This window comes from Mobula hypostoma, chromosome 1, assembly GCF_963921235.1.
Source record: "Mobula hypostoma chromosome 1, sMobHyp1.1, whole genome shotgun sequence".
Lineage (NCBI taxonomy): Eukaryota > Metazoa > Chordata > Chondrichthyes > Myliobatiformes > Myliobatidae > Mobula > Mobula hypostoma.
In genome coordinates, this window is record NC_086097.1 from 29,908,655 (window position 1) to 29,935,163 (window position 26,509).

General features: G+C 43.1%; 1 protein-coding gene across 3 annotated transcripts in view; it reads left to right on the plus strand.

Annotated features, from left to right (window-relative positions):
• LOC134352238 (uncharacterized) overlaps window positions 1–26,509 on the plus strand; it is a 103,548-nt gene that overhangs the window by 34,660 nt on the left and 42,379 nt on the right. For all 3 annotated transcript variants that reach the window (XM_063059556.1, XM_063059615.1, XM_063059691.1), the window contains exons 8-11: window positions 1,461–1,678; window positions 2,348–2,477; window positions 4,960–5,135; window positions 22,797–23,054. In XM_063059556.1, the coding sequence (XP_062915626.1) occupies window positions 1,461–1,678; window positions 2,348–2,477; window positions 4,960–5,135; window positions 22,797–23,054 (782 nt within the window). The remainder of the gene's footprint in view (window positions 1–1,460; window positions 1,679–2,347; window positions 2,478–4,959; window positions 5,136–22,796; window positions 23,055–26,509) is intronic.

Here is a 26,509-nt window from a genome sequence, read left to right on the forward strand (position 1 = left end):
TCTTGTCTTCAGTGAACCAACTAGGTTAATGGAGGATTTAGAGAGAGCTTTATTTTTGTGATGGTGGGGAAATAGGTGCATTTTTGTGTACAGGGAGTTGTTGGGGTGCAAGTACATAGCTCCCTGAAATTGGCAAAGCAAGCGTGGAGAGGAACTTGCCATCATTAGGCAGGGTGTGAGTATATAAACTGGGAAGTCACATAGCAGCTGGGTGAGGTATTAAAGGGTATGGGAGCGAAGGGAGAGTGGGATCAGACTGGGAGGGCTATTAAAGGGAGTGGGGAGTGAGTTATGTCGATAGACTTGTCTCAGTAGGCTGATAGATGGTTAACAGTTGTTGATTCAAGGCTCTGGAGATGAGACTTCAGGATCAAAAGAGATACAGCATGGACACAGGCCTTTCAGCCCACCGAGTGTGTACTGACCCTCGACCATCCGTTTACACCACTCCTAATCCTGTTTCATTCTCCCACATTCCCTTCAGCTGCACTATCCCCACTCCCTGCCAGATTCTGCCGTTTCCGACACACCGGGGGAAATTTCCTGCAGACCATTAACTCCCCCAACTTACACGTCTTTGGGATGCAGGAAGCCCAGAATGTCACACTGCAGGGAGTAGCGGACTCTGCCCGATAAATCATGGGCACATCCCTCTCCACCATCGGGAACATCTACAGCAGACATTGCCTCAAGAAGGCAACGTTGATCAGCAAAGATCCCCACCGTCCAGCTCCTACCATCTTCTCACAGCTACTGTTGGGCAGGAGGTAGGGAAGCTTGAAGTCCCACAGTACCTGGTTCAGGAACAGCTACTCCCATTCACCCATTTGGCACAATCCTAATCATTACAGTTTATCAACACTAATCTGCGTAAGGGGTGAAAAGTGAAATATTTAAGGGGAACATGAAGGGAGAACTTCTTCGCTCTTGAGTGTGGAACGAGCTGCCAATGAAAGTGCTGGATGTGGGTTTGATTTCAATACTTAAGAGCTGTTTGGATAAGTACGTGGAAGGGAGGGGTATGAAGGGCTATAGTCTGGGTGAAAGTCAATGGGACTAGGCAGAATAATAGTTTGGCATGGACTAGTTTGGCCTGTCTCTGTGCTGCAGTGCTCCATGACACTATGACCACTTTCCACTAAAATGGACTTTTTTTTGGTTGTAATCGTATTCCTCTTGTAAATATGGTGTATAATTTAAGTTGAACTTTGCTTTTTCTTGTCGTTGTTTATCTGATGCTATGTGCCTGTTATGCAACTCCAAGTTTTTTCTTTGCACCATAATCGTAAGTTTGACCTCAACTTTGATAGCACCTAATGTCAGGATTGAACCTGCGTCACTGGCAGTGTGACGCTGGCTTCTCTGTTGCCTGCACCTCCATGTAACCAAGACTTACATCTCAAAGGCCAGAGCTGATGGCTCCCTTGATGGTGATATCCTCTGCTGTGCTCACCCCTCAGATGCCTCTGCTGAATCGGAGAGTGCTTGAACTGTCAAAGGTGGTGGACGAAGGGCTGCGTGAAGCCGGGCGCCAAGTCCAGGAGTGTGATCTGTGGAAACCACTGGATCTGGTGCTGGTGAAGGACCGGCTGGGACATATCCAAGAGATGATGGAAGAGGTGGAAGAGAATATTTTGCAAATCGAGTTAGGGCGGCAGTCCTATAGTTGGGAAGACAGGTCAGTCAAGCTTAGTGAAGCTCTCAAAGGAATCAGAATTAGGTTTATTGTCACTGACGGATGTCATGAAATGTGATTTGCGACAGCAGAACAGTTTAGTACATAAAATAGATTATAAATTACAAAAAGAAATGTACTGTGTGTATATACTTGTATGTATATAGATAGATAAACAGACCAGCTGACAGACAGACTGACAGATCCTTCATCAGGTCTGGAAAGAAAGCGGGCCAGAAGCCAAAAGATAGCAATGCAATCTGACGTAATGCAGAAGGAAATTAATTAACCTAAATCCTGATGAAGGGTATCGGGCCAAAATGTCCACTGTTTATTCCTTGGCATAGATGCTGCTTGACCTGCTGAGTTCCTTTATGTGTTTGCTCTGGCTTTCCAGCATCTGCAGAATCTCATGTGTTTATGAAGTTGTGGACTGCCTAGAGTAATCCTCACATTTGATTTGATTTGATGCCAACGACACTGTATGTTTCTAAGAACAAGTGACAAGTAAACCTAATCTTTAAATCTTTATCTCAATTAAACAAATTCATTTCCCTGATGCTTTGGTTCCAAGTCTCCAGGCTATTATCTTGGCACTCATTTGGGCCACAGTGGTGATTATGCCTCAACACTGTATGTTGAAAGCTGCCCATCCACTTTCTTCGTGTTTAGGAACCTGGCCAAGGCCTCGGGTGAAGGTACTGCTCTGGAGCTGCACCTGATCCAGCAGAAGGTGGTATTATTGCAGCTGAAACAGCGGTTCTGTCAGGCGAAAACACAGCTCCGTGTGAACGGCCTCCAGGTATTCTTCCTCTTACTTCCTCACGGGGACTGGTGGCAGAGGGCAGTAGGAGGAAGATTCCCATCTATTCTTGGAATCGAAGTCCACTCCAGCAAAGACCATTCATTGGCTTGTTTTCCACTCTTGGGCTTGGGCCCTGCCACCTCAATTCAGCCCACACACACCACACTGCACCTTTGAGACTTCTGTTCACACTGTAAAAATCCCAGATTGTATAGGCAGTTCACAAGCTCAACTCCAAAAGGGAAGTTATAGGGTATTGATTGCAGTGATCATTACTGGGGAAAGTGTGATTAATAGATCAGTTAGTAGTTTTGTTTGCTGCCAGCAAGTGGTCACTGTGTTTCACCAGCGCCAATTTAAATCAAAAGAATTACCCTGAACAATCAGAATCCCTCATTGTTCCTTGTGATGGATTCATAGTATAGACTTTTTAGCCCACAATGACCTTTTAATCTACTCCAATATCAATCAAACACTTCCCTTCCACATAACCCACCATTTTCCTTTCATCCATGCACCTCTTTCAATATTTTTAATAATATTAGATAAATTGCATGAATACAAATACAAAATTCATAGGAACACAAGTAAGTAATATGAATTACATTATGTTTAAATCACAGTAATATGATCACAGTATCCTATATTCCAAATCAATCATGTAGAAAAAAAAGATTGAATTATGAAATGAAATAAAATAAGATAATTTTATTTTATTTAAAAAAAAATCTACCCCCACTACCAAAATGAGCTGGTTGGTAAAAAAAAGAGAAGAAAAAAAATATCTTACCATATAATAATGGCTCAGATCCATACTTTAATAACAGTTCAAAGATTATGAAAATAACTCAGAAAGGATCCCCATAACATTATAAAATCATGTTTAGAATCAGAATTCCAACAACAAATCTTCTCTAGATCAAGGCATAACATAACATCAGATAGCCATTGAACATGAGTGGGGGGGGGGCGGCCTCCTTCCACTTGAGCAAGGTCACCCTCCTGGCCATAAGAGACATAAAGGCCAATACCCGCAAATTAGGTGGCTTCAATTTTGTAGCACTATCCTCAACAATACCGAAGATGGCAGTCAAGGGATTAGGCTTAAAACTAACATTTGAAAAGTACAGAAAAAGTTTGAATCTTGCTTTCTTTATCTTTAAATAAACTAACTGACAATGTGGTGGTCAAACATACTGTGAGGATTTGGTTACAGTTTAGAAAATATTTCGGTTTATTGAGATTCTCCCTCTCGAGTCCCATCTTTTCTAATTGTTTCTTTAAACCATCTATAATTGACTTATCTTTTAAAGAATGGGATAGATTGGGTATTAAACGATTTCAGGATTTGTTTGATGGAGGGAATCTCTCTTCTTTTGTGCAACTTTCAACGAAATTTAACCTTTCCAATACCCACTTGTTTCGTTACTTACAGATTAGAGATTTTTTAAGATCTCAATTACATACATTTCCTACAAGTCCAGACAAGAATATAATAGATACAATTTTTAATCTGAAACCCTTTGACAATGGTTCAATATCTTACATTTACGGTCTGCTGTTGGGACTGAAAAAGGCTTCTTTAGTTAAAATTAAAGGAGACTGGGAAAAGGATTTACAGATTTTTATATCTGAAGAAAGCTGGAAGATTATTTTAAAATTGATTAATTCTTCATCATATGGGCTCGTCATTCTTTATTACAATTCAAAGTGGTACATAGGGTTCATATGTCTAAAGACAAGCTCTCTCGTTTCTACACAGATATTTCCCCTTACTGTGATAGATGTACTAATGGAGTGGCCACACTAATTCATATGTTTTGGACATGTCCGAGCCTTGAAAAATTTTGGGAAGATGTATTCAGCAATGCACCTAAATGCTCTACCACCACCCCCAGCAGAGCATTCCACACAGCCGCCACTCTCTGTCACCTACCTCTGACACCCCCTCATACTTTACTTCAATCACCTTAAAATAATGCCCCCTCATATTAGCCATTTCCACCCTGGGAAAAAGTCTCTGGCTATCAATAATATCTTTACCTCTTTTCATCTTGTATCCCTTTATCAAGTCATCTCTCCTCTTCCTTTGCTCCAGGGAAAAATGCCATAACTCATTCAATCTTCTCTCATGAGACATGCTATAATCCAGGCAGTGTCTTGGTAAATATCCTCTGAGCTCTCTCTAAAGTTTCCACATCCTTCATGTAATGAGGACAACCAGAACTGAACACAATACTCCAAGTGTGGTCTAACTAGAATTTTATAGAGCTGCAGCATTACTTTGTGGCTTTTGATCTTAATCCCTTGACTAATAAAGGCCAAAACACTTTATGCCTTCTAAACAACCCCATCAACTTCAATGGCAAGTAGCTAGAAAAAATTTGCTATAAAAAGTTGATACAAAAAATATGTTGTAAAGTGACAACATGTCAGTGTTGGCTGAGGGCCAGTTGATAAACTCTTTCATAATTCACAGGACCTGCTGCAGCAGGCAAAGAAACCCCTCTCACCCCTAGTCCCTTCATCAGCCCAGTTACTACAGGTGGAGGTGGACACGGACCCACGAAAGCAGTGGGTCAGTCTGGACATGGATCCATCAGGGACCCCCATGGTAACGTGGTCTGTGTTACCAGTACTGGCTGAAGGAGATCGGTAAGTACAGATGGGTTTTATGAGAATATTGCCAGGACTCAAAGGACTGAGATATGGAGGGAGGCTGAGCAGGCTCAGGCATTTTCCATTGGAGTCCAAGAGACTGAAGGGTGATTTCACTGAATGTTTCGATAGGCATGTAATAAGTAAAATGAATGTGAATCTGAACGACCTTACTTCATCCCCCCTCTTCCACCCACCTACTCTCCCCCTCCCCTGGTCTCACTGATCACCTGCCTGCTTGAACTCCCTCCCTCCCCCGCCCCACCTACTTATTCTGGCTTCTTCCTCCTTCCTTTCCAGGACTGATGAAGCGTCTCAGCCCAAAACATGGGCAGCTTATTCCCCTCCACAGATGTTGCCTGACCTGCTGAGTTCCTCCAGCATTTTGTGTGTTGCTCTGGATTTCCAGCATCTGCAGAATCTCTGTTGTTTCTGACGTTATAAAAGGGGTATAGATCGGGTGAATGCACACAGTCTTCTCCCAGGGTTATGGAATCAAGGACTAGTGGGCATAGGAGAGGAGGGAGATTTGATAGGAATCTGAGGGGTAGCCTTTTCACACAGAGGGTGGTCAGGATATGGAAGGAGCTGCCAAAAGAAATGGTTGAAGTAGGTACAATGACAACATTTTAAATCTTTGGATAGCTACCTGGATAGGAAAAGTTTGAAGGAATATGGGTCAAATGCAGGCAAATCAGACTAGCTTTGATGGTCAGTATACGATAGTTGGGCTGAAGAGCTTGTTTCCACACGATACGACTCTATGACTCTATGTCACAAGAGACTGTAAATGCTGGAATCTAAAGCAACAAACTAGAGCCTTCTTGTCCATATCCTCTTCTCCCTACCACCACTGGGCCAGAGGTACAGAAACCTTAGGTCCCACACCCCTAGGCTCAGGAACCAATCCCTTCAACGATCAGACTCCTGAACCGGGATGGATAACTTTGCTCACCTCAATTCTGATCTGATTCTACAACCTATAAACTCACTTTCAAGGACTCATGTTCTGGGTATTATTTTGCATTTGTGCAGTTTGTCTTCTTTTGCATATGGGTGTTTGTCAGCATAGGCCAGTTGGGCTGAAGGGTCTGCGTCCATGCTGTTTGACTCTGTGGTCTCTACTCCACCAGTCAATGCCCTGAATGTGATTCATCCCTTATGCATTCCCAGTCTCTGACACTCTCACAGTTCTCTCCCTCCGCATGTATCCAGTATGTGTCAGACCTCAGGCCTCCCACTATCCTCATCTGTAGGCCTGACCCATATCATTCCCGAGATCCCACCTCAGAGCATTGGTTAGTTGGTCTAGTTTCTATAATCAGAAGCCAAACCAGCAATGGTTAAGAGTACTGGTGTGCCAGATGCTTAGTAAGATAGCTGGGCCTGGTTAACATTCATTAACTATCTTAGTGATCATCTTCAATCTATCACTTTTTCTGGAAGGACATCGTAGAGGGACATTTGCTCTTTATCTATCTAATAGGTACTGTTACTGCCCTGAGAGTGTGTGATGAGACAGTGTTGATGGAGCATCATCTATTCTATATATAACCCTGGGAGCGTGTGATGGGACAGTGTAGAGGGAACTTCATCCTGTGCCTGACCCATGCTGCTGCTGCTGGGACAGTGCAGATGGATTTCAGGAAATTGAGAATGACTTTATAATAAACCAGTGTCATCCTTACCTGAAGAGTGTGTGACAGGACAGTGAAGGTGAAGTATTTTTCTGCATCTACAGGTGTTTCCTACTCTGGGAGTGTTGTTGGGACAGTGTGGAGGCACTTTACTCTGTATCCAACTCACACTGTCCCTGTCCCGGAAGAGTTTGATATGACGTAATGTGTAAAAATTGCATTGAAATCCTCCGGGAGACTTCACAAATAATTACCAAAGGTTGTTTACAATTCAGAATTCCGAACCACATTGTTACAATTAAATATCCATACCCAGCATTTCAGAACATTAAGGAGCAAACCCTTCCACGTTCTGTACCCCAACCCCGGCAATTCCTTCTCTCTGTTTACTTCCCTTTGGAAAGTTGTTACTCGACCAGCTTTCACATAGTTTGTCATTACATTCCAGATCAGAGATCCTGTCTCTGCCTTAATCCCCTCTGGGTTCTTTGGCATTAGTCTTTAGATACTTTATATGTTATCAGCCTTCCTCGGTTTGGAAATGGTTTCACTCTATCAGCTACATGGGAAACCCTCATAATTTTGTACAATCTTCACTACATCTTGCCACAGTCCAATTTCTCCCCTATGGTTTCTCAGCTGTAGTCCCTTATCCTCAACAAGAATTCCTCTACATCCTTCCTGGAATTGTGTACTGGATCCTACTGAGTGATTTACAAGTGTTTAGCATAGTTCCTTGTTTGTCATTTTAAATATTTGTGTTAGCCTTCTCAATGATAGATGTTGACCACACATCATGTCAGGGAAACGACTGAAAAACTCGTATAAACTGCCGTCAAATTTTTAATACTAAAAGGAAGTTTTATGCCAGGTTGACTTTATTCTTCAAACATTGGAGAACTTGGAGCATTAGGGGAAAGTGCTTGCTTGTCCTCTCCAAGGGCGGCAGGCACAGCTGATGTGGTCTCAAGAGAAGCTGTGGCCATTTAAGGTGATGAATCTTTGGAATCTCCTAGCCCAACAGGCAGTGGAACCTTCATCAGTAAACATGTTCACAGCTGTGATATGAATAACAGATTATTAGGCCAAAAGAGACGAGCAGAATTAGACCATTTGGCCCATTGAGCTTGCGTCAACCCATTCTCCTCCCTTCTCTCCAAAACCTTTGGCACCCTTACTATGCAGAAAAATATCAACCTCCACTTTAAATATACTCAATGATTTGGCCTCCACAGCCATCTGTGGTAATGAATTCCACTGATTCACCACCCTCTGGCTAAAGAAGTTCCTCCTCATCTCTATTCTAAAGTGTCATCTTTCTATCCTGAGGCTGTGCCCTCTGGTCCTAGACTCTCCCAGTATTGCAAACATCCTCTCCACATCTACTCTATCTAGGCCTTTCAACGAGATCCCCCTTCATTCTTCTAAACATCAGTGAGCAGAGGCCTCAGGCCATCAAATGCTCCTATGTGTTAACCCTTTCATTCCTGGGATGGTGGGCCCCGCTTTCCGAACGTTTGCTTTACGATACCAAACTGTTATGAAAGACCTACATTAGTTACCTGTTTTCGCTAACAGAAGGTGTTTTCACTGTTACAAAAAAGGCAGAGCGCGCCCGAACAGCCAAGTTCCTCCCCCGGAACTGCATTCTAGCCGGCATTGCTTGAACACGGGCATCTGTTAACAAGATGAGTTCTAAGGTATCGGAAAAGCCTAAAAGAGCTCGTAAGGGTGTTACACTTAGCGTAAAACTAGACATAATTAAGCGTTTCGATCGTGGTGAACGAAGTAAGGACATTGTCCGTGCATTGAACTTGCCTGCGTCCACCATTCGCACTATTTATACGCAGAGAGAAACGGCGTTTGGTTATTCGTTTAACTGTGACGAAACTGCAATTTATTGGAAAAAATTGCCGAGCAAAACATTTATTTCGATAGAAGAAAAGCAGGCTAAGGGACACAAGGCATCGAAGGACAGGTTTACCCTAATGCCTATTATTAACGCCAATGGTGATGCTGTCCTTAAGCCTCTACTAGTGTATCATTCAGAAAATCCGAGGGTACTTAAAGGCGTTGATAAGAAAACACTTCCCGTTGTGTTCCGTTCACATCCAAGTGGTCGGAATACCCAAGTGCTTTTTTCTGAGTACATGAGTGGATACGTTAGTCCTTTTGTTGAAAAATACTGTAGAGAAAATAACCTCGATAATAGGTGCCTTGTGATCGTCGATAATTGTGCTGCTCATCCGCCTGGCATTACCGAGTATGGCGGTAACATTCGTCTTGCGTTCTTATCGCCAAATACGACATCGTTGCTGCAGCCATGCGACCAAGGCCTAATAGCCACAGTTAAGGCTTACTATACGCAAAACGTGATGCGTTTTGTTGTAAGTATCACTGACAGAGAGGACAACTCCGAAGCGTCTTTGTGAAAGATCGGGAAAGAATACAATATAAAATTGGCAATCGCCAACATTGGAGATGCTCTCGACAGGCTAACAGTCTCGATGAGAAATGGCTTTTGGAGGAAACTGTGTCCCGAAGCAGTGAACGATTTTTAAAGGCTTCGAACCATCAACAATAAAAACGGCAATAGTGAGTTTGGCTACTGTACATACATTATTTCTACTTTATATAGGCTGTGCATTTTTATGCGTTATTTGGTATGATTTGACAGCTTCATAGCTTAAAGGTTACTGGAGAGAAAGTTTCCGCGGAGAGCGCTTCCGCCAAGAGTGCTGCCGTGATATTTTCGCTGCGATAGACAGTGCCGAAAAATATTTCTACGTTATATAGGCTGTGTATTTTATGCGTTATTTGATATGATTTGGCAGCTTCATAGCTTAAAGGTTACTGGAGAGAGTGTTTCTGCCGAGAGCGCTGCTGTGAGATTTTCGCTGCGCTAGACGGTGCTGAAAAGTATTTCTACTTTATATAGGCTGTATATTTATCGTATCATTCCTGCTTTTACTATATGTTAGTGTTATTTTAGGTTTTATGTGTTATTTGGCATGATTTTGTAGGGTTTTTTTGGGTTTGGGAACGCTCAAAATTTTTCCCTTATTAATAAATGGTAATTGCTCATTCACTTTACAACATTTCGGCTTACGAACCGTTTTATAGGAACACTCTACCTTCGGATAGCGGGGGAAACCTGGGTATTCTCATTAAACTATACACTCTCTCCAATACCAGCACATCCTTTAATAGCTAAGGGATCCAAAACTATACACAGTACTCCAAATGTAGTCTGACCAATTCATATAAAGCCTCAGCATTATATTCTAGTCCTCTCCAAATGAATGCTAACATTGCATTTGCCTTCGTCTTCCTTACTTGTGCATGAATCACAAAAGGTTGGTTTGCAGGTGCAGCAGGCTATCAAGAAAGCAAATGGACTGTTAGCCTTCATTGCTAGAGGGATTGAATTTAAGAGCAAGGAGGTTATGCAGCAACTGTACAGGGTACTGGTGAGGCTGCGTCTGGAGTACTGTGTGCAGTCCTGGTCTCCTTACTTGAGGAAGGATATACTGACTTTGGAGGCAGTGCAGAGGAGGTTCACTAGGTTGATTCCAGAGATGAGGGGGTTAGACAGGAGGAGAGATTGAGTCGCCTGGGACTGTGCTCGCTGGAATTCAGAAGAATGAGAAGAGGTCTTATAGAAACATGTAAAATTATGAAAGGGGATAGATAAGATAGAGGCAGGAAAGTTGTTTCCACTAGTAAGTGAGACTAGAACTAGGGAACATAGCTTCAAGATTTGGGGGAGTAGATTTAGGACGGAGATGGGAGGAACTGCGTTTCCCGGAGAGTGGTGAATCTGTGGAATTCTCTGCCCAATGAAGCAGTGGGGGCTATCTCAGTAAATATATTTAAGACAAGGTTGGATAGATTTTTGCATAGTAGGGAAATTGAGGGTTATGGGGAAAAGACAGGCAGGTGGAGATGAGTCCATGGCCAGATCAGCCATGATCTTATTCAATGGTGGAGCAGGCTCGACAGGCCAGATGGCCTGCTCCTGCTCCTATTTCTTCACTTACTACCAACCAATCTGCATGTTAACTTTAGGGATTCCTGCGCTCCCAACTCTCTTTGCACCTCCAATTTCTGAATATTGGAAATCCGACACAGAGAAGGTGGTTAAAACAGAAAATGCTGGACAAACCCAGCATCTGTGGATAGAGAATTGAGTGCATTCATTTCATTACCACCACCCCATTGTATGAATAACTGTTCTGTTTAGAAGTTCATAAGATTATCAGAGGCATAGATAGGGCGGACAGTCAGTATCATTTCCCCAGGGTCTAAATATCAAATATTAGATGATGTACATCTAAGGTGAGAGGGGAACACACATCAAAGTTGCTGGTGAACGCAGCAGGCCAGGCAGCATCTATAGGAAGAGGCGCAGTCGACGTTTCAGGCCGAGACCCTTCGTCAGGACTCCTGACGAAGGGTCTCGGCCTGAAACGTCGACTGCGCCTCTTCCTATAGATGCTGCCTGGCCTGCTGCGTTCACCAGCAACTTTGATGTGTGTTGCTTGAATTTCCAGCATCAGCAGAATTCCTGTTGTAAGGTGAGAGGGGGAAGGTTTAGAACATGAACCATTACAGCACAGTTCAGGTCCTCAATCTTGCGCCAACCTTTTAACCTACTCCAAGGTCAAATTACCCCTTCCCTCCCACCTAGCCCTTTATTTTTCTCTCATCCATGTACCAATCTAAGAGTTTCTTCAATTTCCCTCATGTATCTGCCCCTACCACCACCTCTGGCAGGATATCCCATGTACCCACCACTCTGTGTGTAAAAAGCATACCTCTGACATCTCCCATGTACTCCAATCACTTTAACATATACCCCCTGATATTAGCCATTTCTGCCCTGGAAAAAGGTCTCTGGCTATTGATATTGATATCGGCCTATGCCTCTTAGCATCTTGTGCACCTTTGCAAAGTTGCCTCTTATCATCCTCCAGTCGAGAGGGAAAAGCCCCAGCTTGCTGGAGCTGGTTTAAAGGAGATGTGTGGAGCAAGTTCTTTACAGAGAATAGTGGGTACCTGTCAGGGTTGGTAGCGTTCTTTTAGAAAGAGAAAACTCAATAAAGAGTCCTGATTGAATCTTTATCGATACACCACTAAAAGCAATGTCAGCATGTATTGTGGCTTTGTATGACAGCTGCTCTGCATGTGACCGTGAGAAGCTGCAGAGGATTGAGGACAGAGCTCAGAACATCACAGGAACCAGCCTCCCCTCCGTGGGACTCTGTCTATACTGCTCACTGCCTCAGTAAGACCCCACCCATCCCGGGCATTCTCTCCCCTCCCTCCCATCAGGCAGAAGATACAACAGCATGAAAGCATGTATCACAAGGCTCGGGGCAGCTTCTATCCTGAGTTATGTGCAATGAAAGGATAAAATGGGCTCATGGCTTTACAATCTGCTTCATTATGATCTTGCACTTTCGTTTACCTGCACTACATTTTTTTGGTAGCTTTCACACTTCATTTTATTTGTCTTTTTTTAATTTAGAGATACAGCGCAATATCAGGCCTTTCTGGCCCAATGAGCCCATGCTGCCCAGTTACGCCCATGCTGCCCAGTTACGCCCGTGCTGCCCAATGATGCCCGTGCTGCCCAATGACACCCATGTGACCAATTACAGACAATGGAATTTTTGGAATATGAGAGGAAAGCAGAGCACCCAGACATACAAACTCCTTACAGACAGTAGCGGGAATTGAACCGGGGTCACTGGTGCTGTAATAGCATTACACTAACGATTTTGCTACCGTCAGCTGTCTGGTTATGAATTTGCCTTGTGCGACCTCAATGCACTGTGTAAATACCAGATCTGTATGCACAATAGGCAAGGCAAGCCTTCCACGGTATCTGGGTACTTGCGACAATAATAAGCCAATGCTAGTACCTATGTGGATTATGTGCAGGAAAAGGGGGTTTACTTTAATTTGGCATTATGGTCGGCACAGATATTATGGGCCAAAGGGCCTGTTCCTGTGTTGCACTGTTCTATGATTATCAGATTGGCAGGATATAACCAGCAAGATCACCATTATGCCATTCAGAGTCTGTTGTTAGCCCACACCTGGAATATCATGAGCAGTTATGGTCGTCATATTAAAGGATAAACAGATTGTATAGAGATTAGCTTTATTGATCACATGTACTTTGAAACATAGTATTGTTTTACATCAAATCAAATCGGTGCATATGTGCTGGGGGCAGCCTGCAAGTGTTGCCATACTTCCGGTACCAATATGGCATGCCCACAACTTACTGACCCTAACTGTGCATCTTTGGAACGTGTAAGGCATGTAACATTAGACAAATTGAATTTAAAATTAATCTTTTTATTTAGATACATGGACGATAGGGGTATGGAAGGCTATTGTCCCAGTGCAGGTTGATGGGAGCAGGCAGGTTAAATGATTTGGCATGGACTAGATGGGCTGAAGGGCCTGTTTCCATCCTGTATTTTTTCTATGACTCTATGACTCAGTCATGGGGAGAACGTATAAACTCCTTATAAACAGTGCTGTAAAGCATCACGGTAGGCACTAAGCTGCTGTGCCCAAGGAATGATGTGATTAAACTAGGAAACTGTGTAGAAAACATTCACTAGGATGTTGCCAGGACTGGAGGCCTGAGATATAAGGAGAGACTCTGGAAAGAGTTTTCCCTGGAGCCGAGGGGGTGTCCTTAAAGAAATAAAGTCATGAAGGGTATAGATAGGCAAGATAATCACAGTCTTTTCCCCAGGGTAAAACTAGATGGCACAAGTTTAAGGTGGGTCAAAGTCAATGTCAAGTTTATTTGTACACAGGTGCAATGAAAACTTACTTGCAACAGCATCACTGGCACAAAGCAGCAGATAAGCAGCATTCACAAGAAAAACACAAACATGAATTATGCATGATTCCGCAGGGATCAGTGTGGGGACCACTTCTTTTTGTGCTGTATATAAATGATTTAGATGATGGAATAGATGGCTTTGTTGCCAAGTTTGCAGATGATATGAAGATTGGTGGAGATGCAGGTAGCGTTGAGGAAACAGGTAGGATGAAGAAGGACTTAGACAGATTAGGAGAATGGGCAAGGAAGTGGCAAATGAAATACAATGTTGAAAAATGCATAGTCCTGCACTTTGGTAGTAGAAATAAGTGTGCAGACTATTTTCTAAACAGGGAGAAAATATAGGAATCTGAGATGCAGAGGGACTTGGGAGCCCTTGTGCAGAACACTTTGAAGGTTAACTTGCAGGTTGAGTTGGTGGTGAGGAAGGCAAATGCCATGAGGTCTAGGTGTCTAGAATACAAGAGCAAGGATGTGATGCTGAGGCTTTATAAGGCACAAATGAGGCCTCACCTTGTGTATTGTGAACAGTTTTGGGCCCCTCATCTTTGAGAAGATGTGCTGGCATTGGAGAGGGTCCAGAGGTTCACAAGGGTGATTCCAGGAATGAAAGAGTTATTGTACGAGGAATGCTTAATGACTCTGGGCCTGTACTCGCTGGAATTCAGAAGAATCAGGGGGGATCTCATTGAAATCTTTCAAATGTTGAAAGCCTAGACAGAGCAGATTTGGAAAGGATGTTCCCCATGATGGTAGAGTCTAGGGCAAGAGGGCACAGTCTTAGGCTAGAGGGGCGACCATTTAAAACAGAGATGTGGAGAAATTTCTTTAGCCAAAGGGTGGTGAATTTGTGGAATTTGTTGCCACATGTAGCTGTGGAGGCCAGGTCATTGGGTGTATTTAACGCAGAGATTGACAGGTTCTTGATTGGACATGGCATCAAAGGTTATGGTGAGTAGGCCGGGAACTGGGGTTGAGGAGGGGATAGAAAAAAGGATCAGCCATGATTGAATGCGGAGCAGACTCGATGGGCCAGATGGCCTAATTCTGCTCCTGTGTCTTATGGTCTTATGACCTTTAGAAGAAAACTCGATTAGAACAGAAAAAAAGCAAACTCTGTTTTAGTACAAAGTGATCAGTGGTTATTATGTTGATAACATACAGTGATTAAGGGTTTGCCACTTTGTTCATGAACCAAAAGGTAGAATGAAAGTAGTTGTTCTTGAACTGAGTGATGTGGGACTTCAGGTTTCTCGTGCCCTGTGGTAGATGGTCATTATTGGAATGGCTTGGATAGTGGGGATACCACACTGTTTGTATATTCTATAGAAGTCTCCTCTCATTTCATCCTCAAATCCCATCCTTCTGTTCTTCGTGTGTGTTTGTGCAGTTTATATGGAATCATAGAATGTGAATTCCATTCCCAACTCAGGTCAAGGTCACAGTTGAATTTATTGTCATCTGCACAAGTTTATATGTGCACAGGTGCAATGAAAAACTAACTTACAGCAGCATTACAGGCATACAGCATCAAGATACACAACATTCACAAGAAAAAAACATAACTTAAAAATAATTCCTATACAATCTTTACAAGACAAAACAATTAGAAGAAAAAATATCCATTTTAGTGCAAGGTAACCAAAGTGATCATTATGTTGCTAAAATATAGTGATTAGGGTTGTGCTGGTTGGTTCAAGATCAGAATGGTTGAAGGGAAGTAGCTGTTCTTGAATTAGTGGTGTGGGACTTCAGGCTTCTGTACCTCCTATCCAATGATGAATGTGAGAAGATGGCATGGCCTGGGTGCAACCATCTATCAGAAGAAGCTGTAGAAGTGGGTCGTCTTCTTCATGTGCCTTGCGTGTTACATGCTTGGGCGATCATGGCTCTCCACATCGAACGATCTATATTTTCTTCTTTGCCTTCCTCTTCTGCGTTTCCCAGGCATACGGCCTTGTAATGTAAGGCATTCTATTTCTCCCTTTCTGATGACATGGCCCAGGAATTTAAGTTTCCTCTCATTTAATGTTCTCATTAAAAATCTTCTTGTATGGGCACGTTGGAGTACTGTCTCATTAGTTACCCTATCCCTATATGATATTTTCAGCATTCTTCTAAGAAACCACATTTCTGTTGCTTCTAAGTTTCTTTGGAGTTCTGGTGTTAATAGTCCAAACTATAACACCAGAAGCATACAGCAAGATTGACCAGATGTAACATTTTAGTAGCCTAAGCCTTGTTGTCATAGAAATGTGTCTGTTGGTAAAAAATGGGTTTCATTTTTTGGAAGTTGGTTTTGGCAAAGGCAATTCTTTTTATTTCTACTTTACTTCTAGCATCTTGTGATATAAAGCTATCAAGGTAATTAAAGCTGGTCTTTTGTTCAATCTCTTGGTTACCGATGTACAATTGGCAATTGGGAATATCCTGCTGTTTTGATATGACCATACATTTATTTTTTTTTACAGTTGATGGTTAGACCAAAATCTGCACTTGTTTGTACTACTTTGTCTAGGAGGATTTGTAGGTCTTCTGCAGCACTTGCTATTAGGGTGGTATCGTCGGCATATCTTATATTGTTGATGTTAACACCTCCAATTTTTATCCCATCTAGGTCTTCTATTTCTCTGAGAATCATTTCACTATAGATATTAAATAATTCCAGTGAGGCAACACATCCCTGTCTAACTCCCCTTTGAAACTTAGTCCAACTACTTATATTATCATCAATTTTTACCGCCGCTGCTTGATTCCAATATAAATTTTGAAGCAGTTGTTGGTCCCTTCCGACTATGTTTAGTTTAGCGAGAATTTGAAATATTTTTTCATGTTGCACTTTTTCGAATGCTTTAATGAAATCAATAGATGCTGCTTGGCCTGCTGCGTTCACCAGCAACTTTGATGTATGTTGCTTGAATTTCCAGCATCTGCAGAATTCCTGTTGTTTGCGTAAAACATAAAAAGACATCATTTTGATATTCAATTGCACTTTCTGAAAGCATTTGTAGTATGAAAATTGCGTTCCTAGTTCCTCTCTCTTCAATAAATCAATACTGCAGTTTAGAAGTTTCTGGCTTTAACTTGTTTTTAATTCGACTCAGAACAATTCTCAACAAAATCTTTATTATGTGACTCATAAGACTGATTGTTCTAGAATTTTCGCAGTCAATAGTTCCAGGAGTTTTTGGCAGAGTTATAAATGCTGATTTCAAGAGATCGTCAGGCAATACACCAGACCCCTATATGCCATTAAACAGTTCAAAAAGAATATCTATGCCCAGATCTTCGAGGGCTTGTATCATTTCCACTGAAATTTCATCAGATCCAGTGGCTTTACCATGTTTCATGCTTTTCATTGCTTTAGTTATTTCTTCTTTGGTAATAGGTGGACCAGAATTAGGGTGTTTAATATCTGGGGGTTCCCCTTTATTGTCTTCAAAAAGCTGTTCTATATACTGAATCCACCTCTCACATACTTTATCTGGATCTGTTAGTATGGATCTGTCTGCTGATCTTATGCATCCTGTAGAGGAGTGTACAATGTAGAAATGGGTACAATTACAATTTTTAAAGACATTTGGACAGGTACATGGATAGCAGAGGTTTAGAGGGATACAAGCCATATGCCTTACTGCTGCTTGTGTCTGGGAGGGGGAGTTGGGGGGGCTTTGGGGTTCTAATGTTTTAACTGTCATTCATTCTTTGGGGCACTCCTCTGTTTTCGTGGATGTTTGCGAAGAAAAAGAATTTCAGGATGTATATTGTATACATTTCTCTGACTAAATGTGCCTATTGATATGCAGGCAAATGGGACTAGCACAGGATAGTACATTGGTCAGCATGGACGAATTGGGTTTCTCTGTACCACGTAACCCTATGAATCTACAAATCCATCTGTGATAGAGAGGAGTCAATAACACACACACGCACACTGTCTTGACATTCTGCTTTCATTGCACTGAATGTGCGCACTTCAGAATCTTTCCCTGGTATATTATAACGGGTTGGCTTTATGGCTTTTCCACCATACATGGTGGAATTTTCCATTTCTTTAATAATGAGGATGTGTATATATTTGTGATGCCTCTTAGTCTTCAATGTGTACCAGCAACCTTACAGCGGTTGATGGACTGGGTGCTACAAGGCTACAAGAGCTGCAGTGCGACCTATCTAGATGACATGGTTGTCTACAGCCAGACATGGTCAGAACACCTGGACCATCTGCGCAAGACCGTGGGGAATATTCATGTTGCCAGTCTCACCCTCAACCTACAAAAATGTGAGTGGGCAAAAAGGGAAACTTTGGCTACCAGTTGGGACATGGAAAGGTTTGAGCATAGATGAACAAAGTGAGAGCAATCGGCAACAGTCCTAAACCTCGCACCAAGAAGGAAGGGAAGATCTTCCTGGGCCTAGTAGGGTAGTATCATGTTCATTCTCCAATTCACCACTCTAGCTGCGCCTCTGACTAATCTGACTGGGAGATTTGTAAGCAACCCAGTGACATGGACAATGAATGTAAAAACACTTTTCAAGCCTTTAAAATCTCACCTATTCTTCAGAGCCTGGACTTTGCCAGGTGGATCTCTCAGGAGAAGGCTTTGGAGCAGTTCTGGCACAAGGAGAACCTGGAGAAGAGTGACCTGTCCTTTACGTAAGCCGAAAGCTTCTCCCTAGTGAAATCTGGTATTCCACCACTGAAAAGGAGTGTCTAGCCATTAAGTGGATCCTTGACAACCTCCGGTACTACCTCCTAGGCTGGGAGTTTGACCTTTACGCAGATCACAAAGTGTTGACATGGATTCAGACAATGATGCCAGAGTAACACAGTGGTACCTGGAGCTCCAACCCTTCAAATTCTGCGTTCAATCTTAAGTAGGAAAAGAAAATGTTACTGCAGATGACCTGTCTCGACTGTTGAACATTATCGCCACACGAGAGGAGGGTGGTAATGTGATGGAGAGCACTCGTCAAGGCACTCTATACACATGCGCATTTACACGCACTTAACCCACACACAAATATTGCCTTGGCATTCCACTGTCGTTGTGCTTGAGTGTGTACATTTCAACGTCTTCCCTGGTATATTCTTATAATGGATTGGCTTTCTGCTTCCTTTGCCACCATATATGGTGGAATATTTCATTTCTTCAGTAACGGGGATGTGTAAATGTGTATATATCAAATGTTTCCATTTATTATCTGAGAATGTGTACAGTATACAATCTGAAATACTTCTCTTCACAGACAAATATTCTTTGTATTTTGTATTTAATGTAGATACTAATGTTTATTTTGTAATGTGATTGTAACTACATTGTGGGGTGCATCAAACTCTGTGTAGTCTGAAGTTATCTTTGTTGATAATTAAGGATGGTATGTCATGGTGCCGAGAAAATGTGGCAGTTCGCTCTCAGTCACAGGGGGGAGAAATAGAGATGCCAGGAGGTCACACTGGTCAGTTATAAGTACAGCCTAATGCTGTGTTTTCTGGTAGATAACTTTTTGTGAACATTGACAGATTTATTTTCGTTATTTTCACTAAGTTTTGTATTTAGATTTTTTGGCACATTGAATAAACATGCTTGCACGCAAGTGCTAAACAACTCCAGTCATCTTTTTTCGGTGAAATCCCACATTAGTAACACATTCCCTAATTGACTTAATAGGGAACATGCTAGGATATTCAACATTAGCTACATGGTCTTGGTCTGTAGTCACATATAATACCAGGCCAGGTAAGGATGCATCTCTGAAGGATGTGAGTGAACTAAGTGGGTTTCAGCTACTATTGTCATCATCATTACTAATAACTACATACACTACATACAGTGCCTATAAAAATTATTCACCGACGCGCCCCCCCCCGGACATTTTCATGTTTTATTGTTTTGCAACATTGAATCACAGTGGATTTAATTTGGCTTTTTTTGACACTGTTCAACAGGAAAAGACACTCATGTCAAAGTGAAAACAGATCTCTACAAAGTGATCTAAATTAATTACAGTTGTAAAATACAAAATAATTGATTGCGTAAGTATATACTCCCTTCAAGTCTGTATTTAATAGATGCACCTTTGGTAGCAATTACAGCCTTGTCTGTGTGGATCGGTCTCTTGTCAGCTTTGCACATCTGGACACTGCAATTTTTCCCCCATTCTTCTGTACAAAACTGCTCAGCCTCTGTCAGATTGTATGAACAAACCTTTTCAAGTCCAGCCACAAATTCTCAATTAGATTTTGGTCTGGACTCTGACTTGGCCACTCCAGGACAATAACTGTTGTTTTAAGCCATTCCTGTGTAGCTTTGGCTTTATGCTTGGGGTCACTGTCTTTCTGAAAAATAGATCTTCTCCCAGGTCACAATTCTTTTGCAGACTGCATCAGGTTTTCCTCCAGGATTTCCCTGTATTTTGCTGCATTTATGCTACTCTAGCTGAGATTTCATGCAAGTCTTTTTCAACAGTGGGTTTCTCATTGCCACCCTCCACATAAAGCTGCGATTGGTGAAGCACCTGAGCAACAGTTGTTGTATGTGCAGTCTCTCCCATCTCAGCCACTGAAGCTTGTAACTGCTCCAGAGTTGTCATAGGTCTCCTGGTGGCCTCCCTCACTAGTCCCCTTCTTGCACAGTCACTCAGTTTTTGAGGACGGCCTGCTCTAGGCAGATTTACAGCTGTGCCATATTCTCTCCATTTCTCAATAACTATACTCCAGGGGATATTCAGTGACTTGGAAATTTTCTTGGCTGCATTTCCTGACATGCTTTTTAATAACCTTTTTGCGGAGTTGTTTGGAGTGTTCTTTTATCTTGATGGTGTAATTTTTGCCAGGATACTGACTCACTGGCAGTTGGACCTTCCAGACACAGGTGTATTTCTACTGCAGTCAATTGTAACACCTTGACTGCACACAGATCTCCATTTAACTAATTATGTGACTTCTAAAACCAAGTGTCATATTAAAGGGGGTGAATATTTATGCAATCAATTATTTTGTGTGTTATATTTGTAATTAATTTAGATCACTTTGTGGAGATCTGTTTTCACTTTGACATGAGTCTTTTTCTGTTCATCGTGTCAAAAAGACAAATTAAATCCACTGTGAATCAATGTAGTAAAACAATAAAACATGAAAACTTCCGGGGGGGGGGAGTGAATACTTTCTATAGGCACTGCAAATAATTGAATTTAAATTCCACTGTGAGCATGGTGGTGTTTCAACTCACAACCTGGAACACCAGTCCCCGCCTAATATCTCACCTTGTGGTTTTTGCTTTTTTTGTATTGGTGTTTCTGTTTATTGTTGCCACATGTACCGGGGTACATGGTAGCCTGATATGGAATCACCAGTGGCCAAGAATGGAAAACTCTACAGAAGATGGTGGAGACAGCCCAGTCCATTACGCAAAGCCCTCCCCACCATTGAGCTCATCTACAAGGAGCATTGCCACAAGAAAGCAGCATCCACCATCCAGTCCACACTCTCTTCTTGCTACTACCATCAGGTAGAAGATACAAGAGCTTTAGGTCCCACACTACCAGGTTTAGAGGCAGTTATTACTCTACAACCACTAGGCTTCTGGACTGGCATGGATAACTTCACTTACCAGACCTCTGAGCTAATTCCATAACTTACAGACTAATTTTCAAGGACTCTGCAACTCGTGTTCCCCGTATTATTTATTTTTTATCTGCATGATTTGTCTTCTTTTGCACAATGGTCGTTTGCCACTCTTTATAGTTTTTCTTAAATTCTATTGTATTTCTTTATTTTCCTGTAAATCAGCAGGGAGGAGAAGAAGATGGCGGCCTCTCCGGTGAATGATATCTGTTATCTGTCAAGTAGGGCACTGTGCACAATCCTGATTTGATGGAGACAGACGTGAGAATACGGAGGAACATCTGGAGAAACTTCTGAAGTGCCCGCTTCGCTGCCACTGCTACTGTGTGGTAACCGGAATCTCCGGAGCAGAAGGCCCCGAATCCTTGGCTTCGCTTGTTTCGGCAGCCAGGGCGAGGTTGAAGGCGCTCGGCAGAGGACGGCGCTCGGGAGGCTGTATTGGAGGGGCTGGGTCGGAAGCTCGGAGTTTTCGGTCGAATGGGCTCAGTGTCAGCTGTGGTCGGCTGCTTCCAATGCGTCGGCAGTTGTTGGTGTCTGGAGGTTTATGGCAGGGAGTTTCTCCCTTTTGCCACCTGCTATCGGGGACTTGGGAGTCGATCGGGACTTGAGACTTTTTTTTACCGTGCCCATGGTCTGTTCTTTATCAGATTATGGTATTGCTTTGCACTGCTGTAACTTTATGTTATAATTATGTGGTTCCGTCAGTGTTAGTCTTTGGTTTGTCCTGTTTTCTATGATATATCTCTGGAGGAACATTGTATCATTTCTTAATGCATGTATGCATTTCTAAATGATAATAAAAGAGAACTGAGTATTCTCATAATCTAATCTAATCTAAATGCCTGCAAGAAAATGAATCTCAAGGTAGCATATGGTGATGTATGTATACGTACTTTGATAACAAATGATACTTTGATACAGTGAATAGTTTTATAACGGCGGGATAGAAGCTGTCCTTGAGCCTGGCGATGTATGCTTTCAGACTTTTGTATCTTCTGCCCGATGGGAGATGCTGAATCTGTGGAACTCATTGCCACAGTTTGCTGTGGAGGCCAAGTCTTTGAGTATATTTAAAGTGGACCTTGGTAGGTTCTTGATTGGTAAGGACATTGAAGGTTACAGGGAGAAGACAAGAGATTAGGGCTGAGAGGAATAATAAATCAGCCATGATGGAATAGTGGAACAGACTTAATAGGCCAAAAGGCCTAACTCTGCTTGTATGTCTTTTGATCTTATGCGGGGGGGGGGGTGGGAGAAAGAATATCCAGAGTAAGTAAAATCCAGTATTATTGTCAGATGCAATGAATGCATTGGAAATCTGCGTAGATATGACCATAGAACCTGTGTTTAGTATCCGGGATATTAAAATTTGACTTTGTGAAGAGATTCAGGACAAGTAGAAGATATTTGAGCAGCTTTGTAAAAGCAGATACTGTGATGTTAAAAAGGAGAATGACCTATTTCTGCAGCTAACATTGTGTGTGGAGGTACTGTATGCTGTTCTCAATACTCTCTGTTTTCAGGCTGATTGAGATCAACGGAAGGAGTGCACGGAATTGCTCTGTGGAATCTTTGGAGCAGATGCTTGGTGAAGCAGGCACTACCCAGATCTTGGTCCTGCGGAATGGGGAGAGGCAGCCCAGGAAGTTGGCAGAAGGTGCCTGCGCTCTGGAGTGCGCCCTCAAGGAGCTGACAGACCTGCAGTCTGACTTCTTCGCTACCAGTGTTGAGCTGTCAGCTCTCAGGAACGAGAAGGAGGAGATGTGGGCCGAGATCCAAAAGTAAGTGTCACCCTGATAACTCCGTTCACCACAACTCCCTTCTTCCTGCTTCTCCACACCCTCATGATTAAACTGCCTCTGTAAACTCCCTCTACTCCATCCCAGCACACACTCCCAGGGTTAGATAGAGTTCAACACACTCTACGTTGTCCCATCACACACTCTCGGGGTCAGATATAGTAAATCTCATTCTACACTGCCCCATCACACACTCCCAGGTAAAGTAAAGCTCACTCGACAATGTCCCATCAAACACTCCCAGAGTTAGATAGAGTTAAACACATTCTATGCTGTCCCATCACATTCTCCCAAGGCTAGGTAAAGTAAAACTCACTCTACACTGTCCCATCACACAGTCCCAGGGTTAGGTAAAGTAGAACTTGCTCTTCATTGTCCCATCACACACTCCTAGGGTTAGATAGAGTTAAGTTCACTCTACACTGTCCTACCATGCACTCCTACCAGCCCAGTGAATTATGGGATCCAACAAGAGAAAATCCAGCTATCACCCCCTGACATTCTAAGCCATAACCATCACTGAATCCCACACTGTCAGTATTATGGGGTTACCACTGACAGAAGCTGAACTGAAGTAGTTTCATAGGCAGTGACACCATGCAGGAAATAGCAGCCCACTTGACAGGACTCCATCCACAACCATTCACTCACTCCACCACCACGACACAGTTTGTACCATCTTCAGGACTCACCTCAGTAACTCACCGGGACTCCTCAGACAGCACCTTCCAAACCCACCAACCCTACCACCTAGAGGGACAGGAGCAGCATTAGCACGGGTACCCCATTCCCTGGAAGTCACCCACCAAGCCACATACCACCCTGACTTGGAAATACATCGCCATCCCTTTCCCACTGGGTTAAACTATCTCCAGAACAATATAGTGGGTTTACCCACACCTCAGGGACACTGGTGGCTCAAAGAGGCAACTCGCCACCACCTTCTCAAGGGCAGCTGGAGATGGGTAATTAAGGCCTGGCTCAGCATGTTAAGCCCACGTCCTGTTACACATGAAAAAGTTTGTCTGATATCTTTTGGAGATCCATACGTGCCGAATTCATCATAAAGCCTTCAGTAATGCATCAAAGTAAAGTTTGTCGAACACGCATAAAGTCCTGTATTATTCCAGGATGTGGTGGTTCTACAACATATAGGATACCATTAACCCACAGAGGTAGACACTGTTGCCGAGCCTAGACCACCCAGTTGACTTCAAGATTAGCAGGTTAACTCCATCATCCGGTGTTGATGTGAGTGAGGGGTCATGGTTAGTTTTTACAATGGGGGAGCTCAGTCCAGCCCCCATCTCAGCAGTTAAGGACCCTGAGGTCCGGTTCCAAAACCTCACCTCTTGATGCTCCCTGTCCAGTTGTGGGAAAGCATCCTGATTGCTCCCCATAATATCCCAACATCACCCCTAGAGAATTCCTGCCCTCCACTGTCCAATAACTATCCACAGGCATCACTGGTTGTTCCTTTTATGGAGTCAGGGTTGTCCCAGAAACCCCGGGACACAGCCACTAGTCCTGCACTGGGGCAGGTAATGGAGGGGTGGGGTATATTCTTTACCTGTGAACTCTATGCCTACATCAGGGCAATATGTCACAGGCCCCACAGACCTCCTGTGACCTCTGCAAGCTACCCCAGCCCTGCAGCCCAGACTGAGAATCATGACCTGAAACCTTGTGAAGATTAAAAATTAGTTTTATTTTTTCACATGTACATTGAAGCACACTGTGAAATGCATTTTTCGCATCAAATCAAATCAGCAAAGATGTGGTGGGGCAGTCCGCGCTTCCGGTACCAGCATAACGTGCCCACAACTCACGAACCCTATCCATACATCTTTAGAATATGGGGGGGAAAATCGGAGCACCCAGACAAAATCCACGTGGTCACAGAGAGAACATAGAAACTCCTTACAGAGAGTGGCTGGAATCAAACCCTGCTCTTACAACTGGTGCTGTGAAGTTTCACACCAATTGCTACATATGCAGCAAACTTCCAGGGCTGAGGTTTGAGGAAGAATCAGATGGATAGAACATAGAATAGAACAGGATGGTACAGGCACTTCAGATCACAATATTATGCTGAACTTTTAACCCTTCCCTCCTACATAGCCCTCCATATTTCTACCATCCTAGGGAAAAGTATCTGGCTGTCCACTCTATGCTTCTTATCATCTTGTACACCTCTGTCAAGCCTCTCTCTGCCTTGACTCCAAAGAGGAAAGTCCTAGTTTGCTCAGCCTATCCTCATAAGATATGCCTGTAAAGAAACAGCATGTTGGTAAGCCTCCTCTGCACCTTCTCTAAAGCTTCCACATCCTTCCTATAATGAGGCAACCAGAAGTTAACACAAGCGTGGTCTAACCATGAGGCTGGGGAGCTGCAGCAATACTTCACCACATTTGAATTTAATCCCCCAACTAATGAAGGCCGATATGCCATATGCTTTCTTAACAACTCTATCAACTTGCATGGACCCCAACTTTAATGGGCTCGATATAGGGAAGTTTGCCCAGACGGAGGAGTCCAGGATTTAAGGGGCAAAATCTCAAGATAAGGCTGGGAGCAACTTCTTCACTAAGGGACTTCTTCACTGGTGGGACAGCAGATATAAACCCAAAACTTCAAACCCAAGAATGAATAAAGGAACGGGTTTGTTTAGTCACAGTGGACCTGACCAGAAACAAAGTCCCAGATACAGCTTGTGGCCATGGGCTTAGAAGTCACAGAGTCGTATAGCACGGAAGCAGCCCTTCAGCCCAGTGTGCTGTCCCTTGAGCTGGTCCCATATCCCTCTAAACCCCTCCTATCCATGTGCTTACCCAGGTGGCTTCTAAATGTTGTTGATGTGCCCGCCATGACATAGGTGGCACGGTAGCATAGCAGCTAGCGATATGCTTTACAGTGCCAGTGACCCTGGTTCAATTCCCAGTGCTGTCTGTAAGGAGTTTGTACATTCTCCCAGTGACCACATGGGCTTCCTTGGCGTGCTCCGTTTCCTTCCCATAATCCAAAGATGTACGACTTAGTAACTGTGGGCATGCTGTGTTGGTGCTGGAAGCATGGCTACATTTCCAGTTTACCCGGAATGTTTTGGCTGCTGACACAAAACAATGCATTTCACCTTATGTTTCAAAATACATGTGACAAATCAAGCTAACCATTATCTTTACTTCTGGCTGCTTATTCCCAATACGCACCACCATTTGAGTTAAGAAGTTGCTCCTGATGTGCCCTTTAAATCTCTGGCCTCTGACATTAAACCTAGGCCCTCTTGTTTTAGGCACCCTCCCCCAAGGAAAAATAATATGTGCTTTCACAGCTTCTATACCCCTTGTGATCTTGTATATAAGACAAGACCATAAGACAAAGGAGCAGAAGTCAGCCATTCGGCCCATCGAGTCTGCACTGCCATTTTATCATGAGCT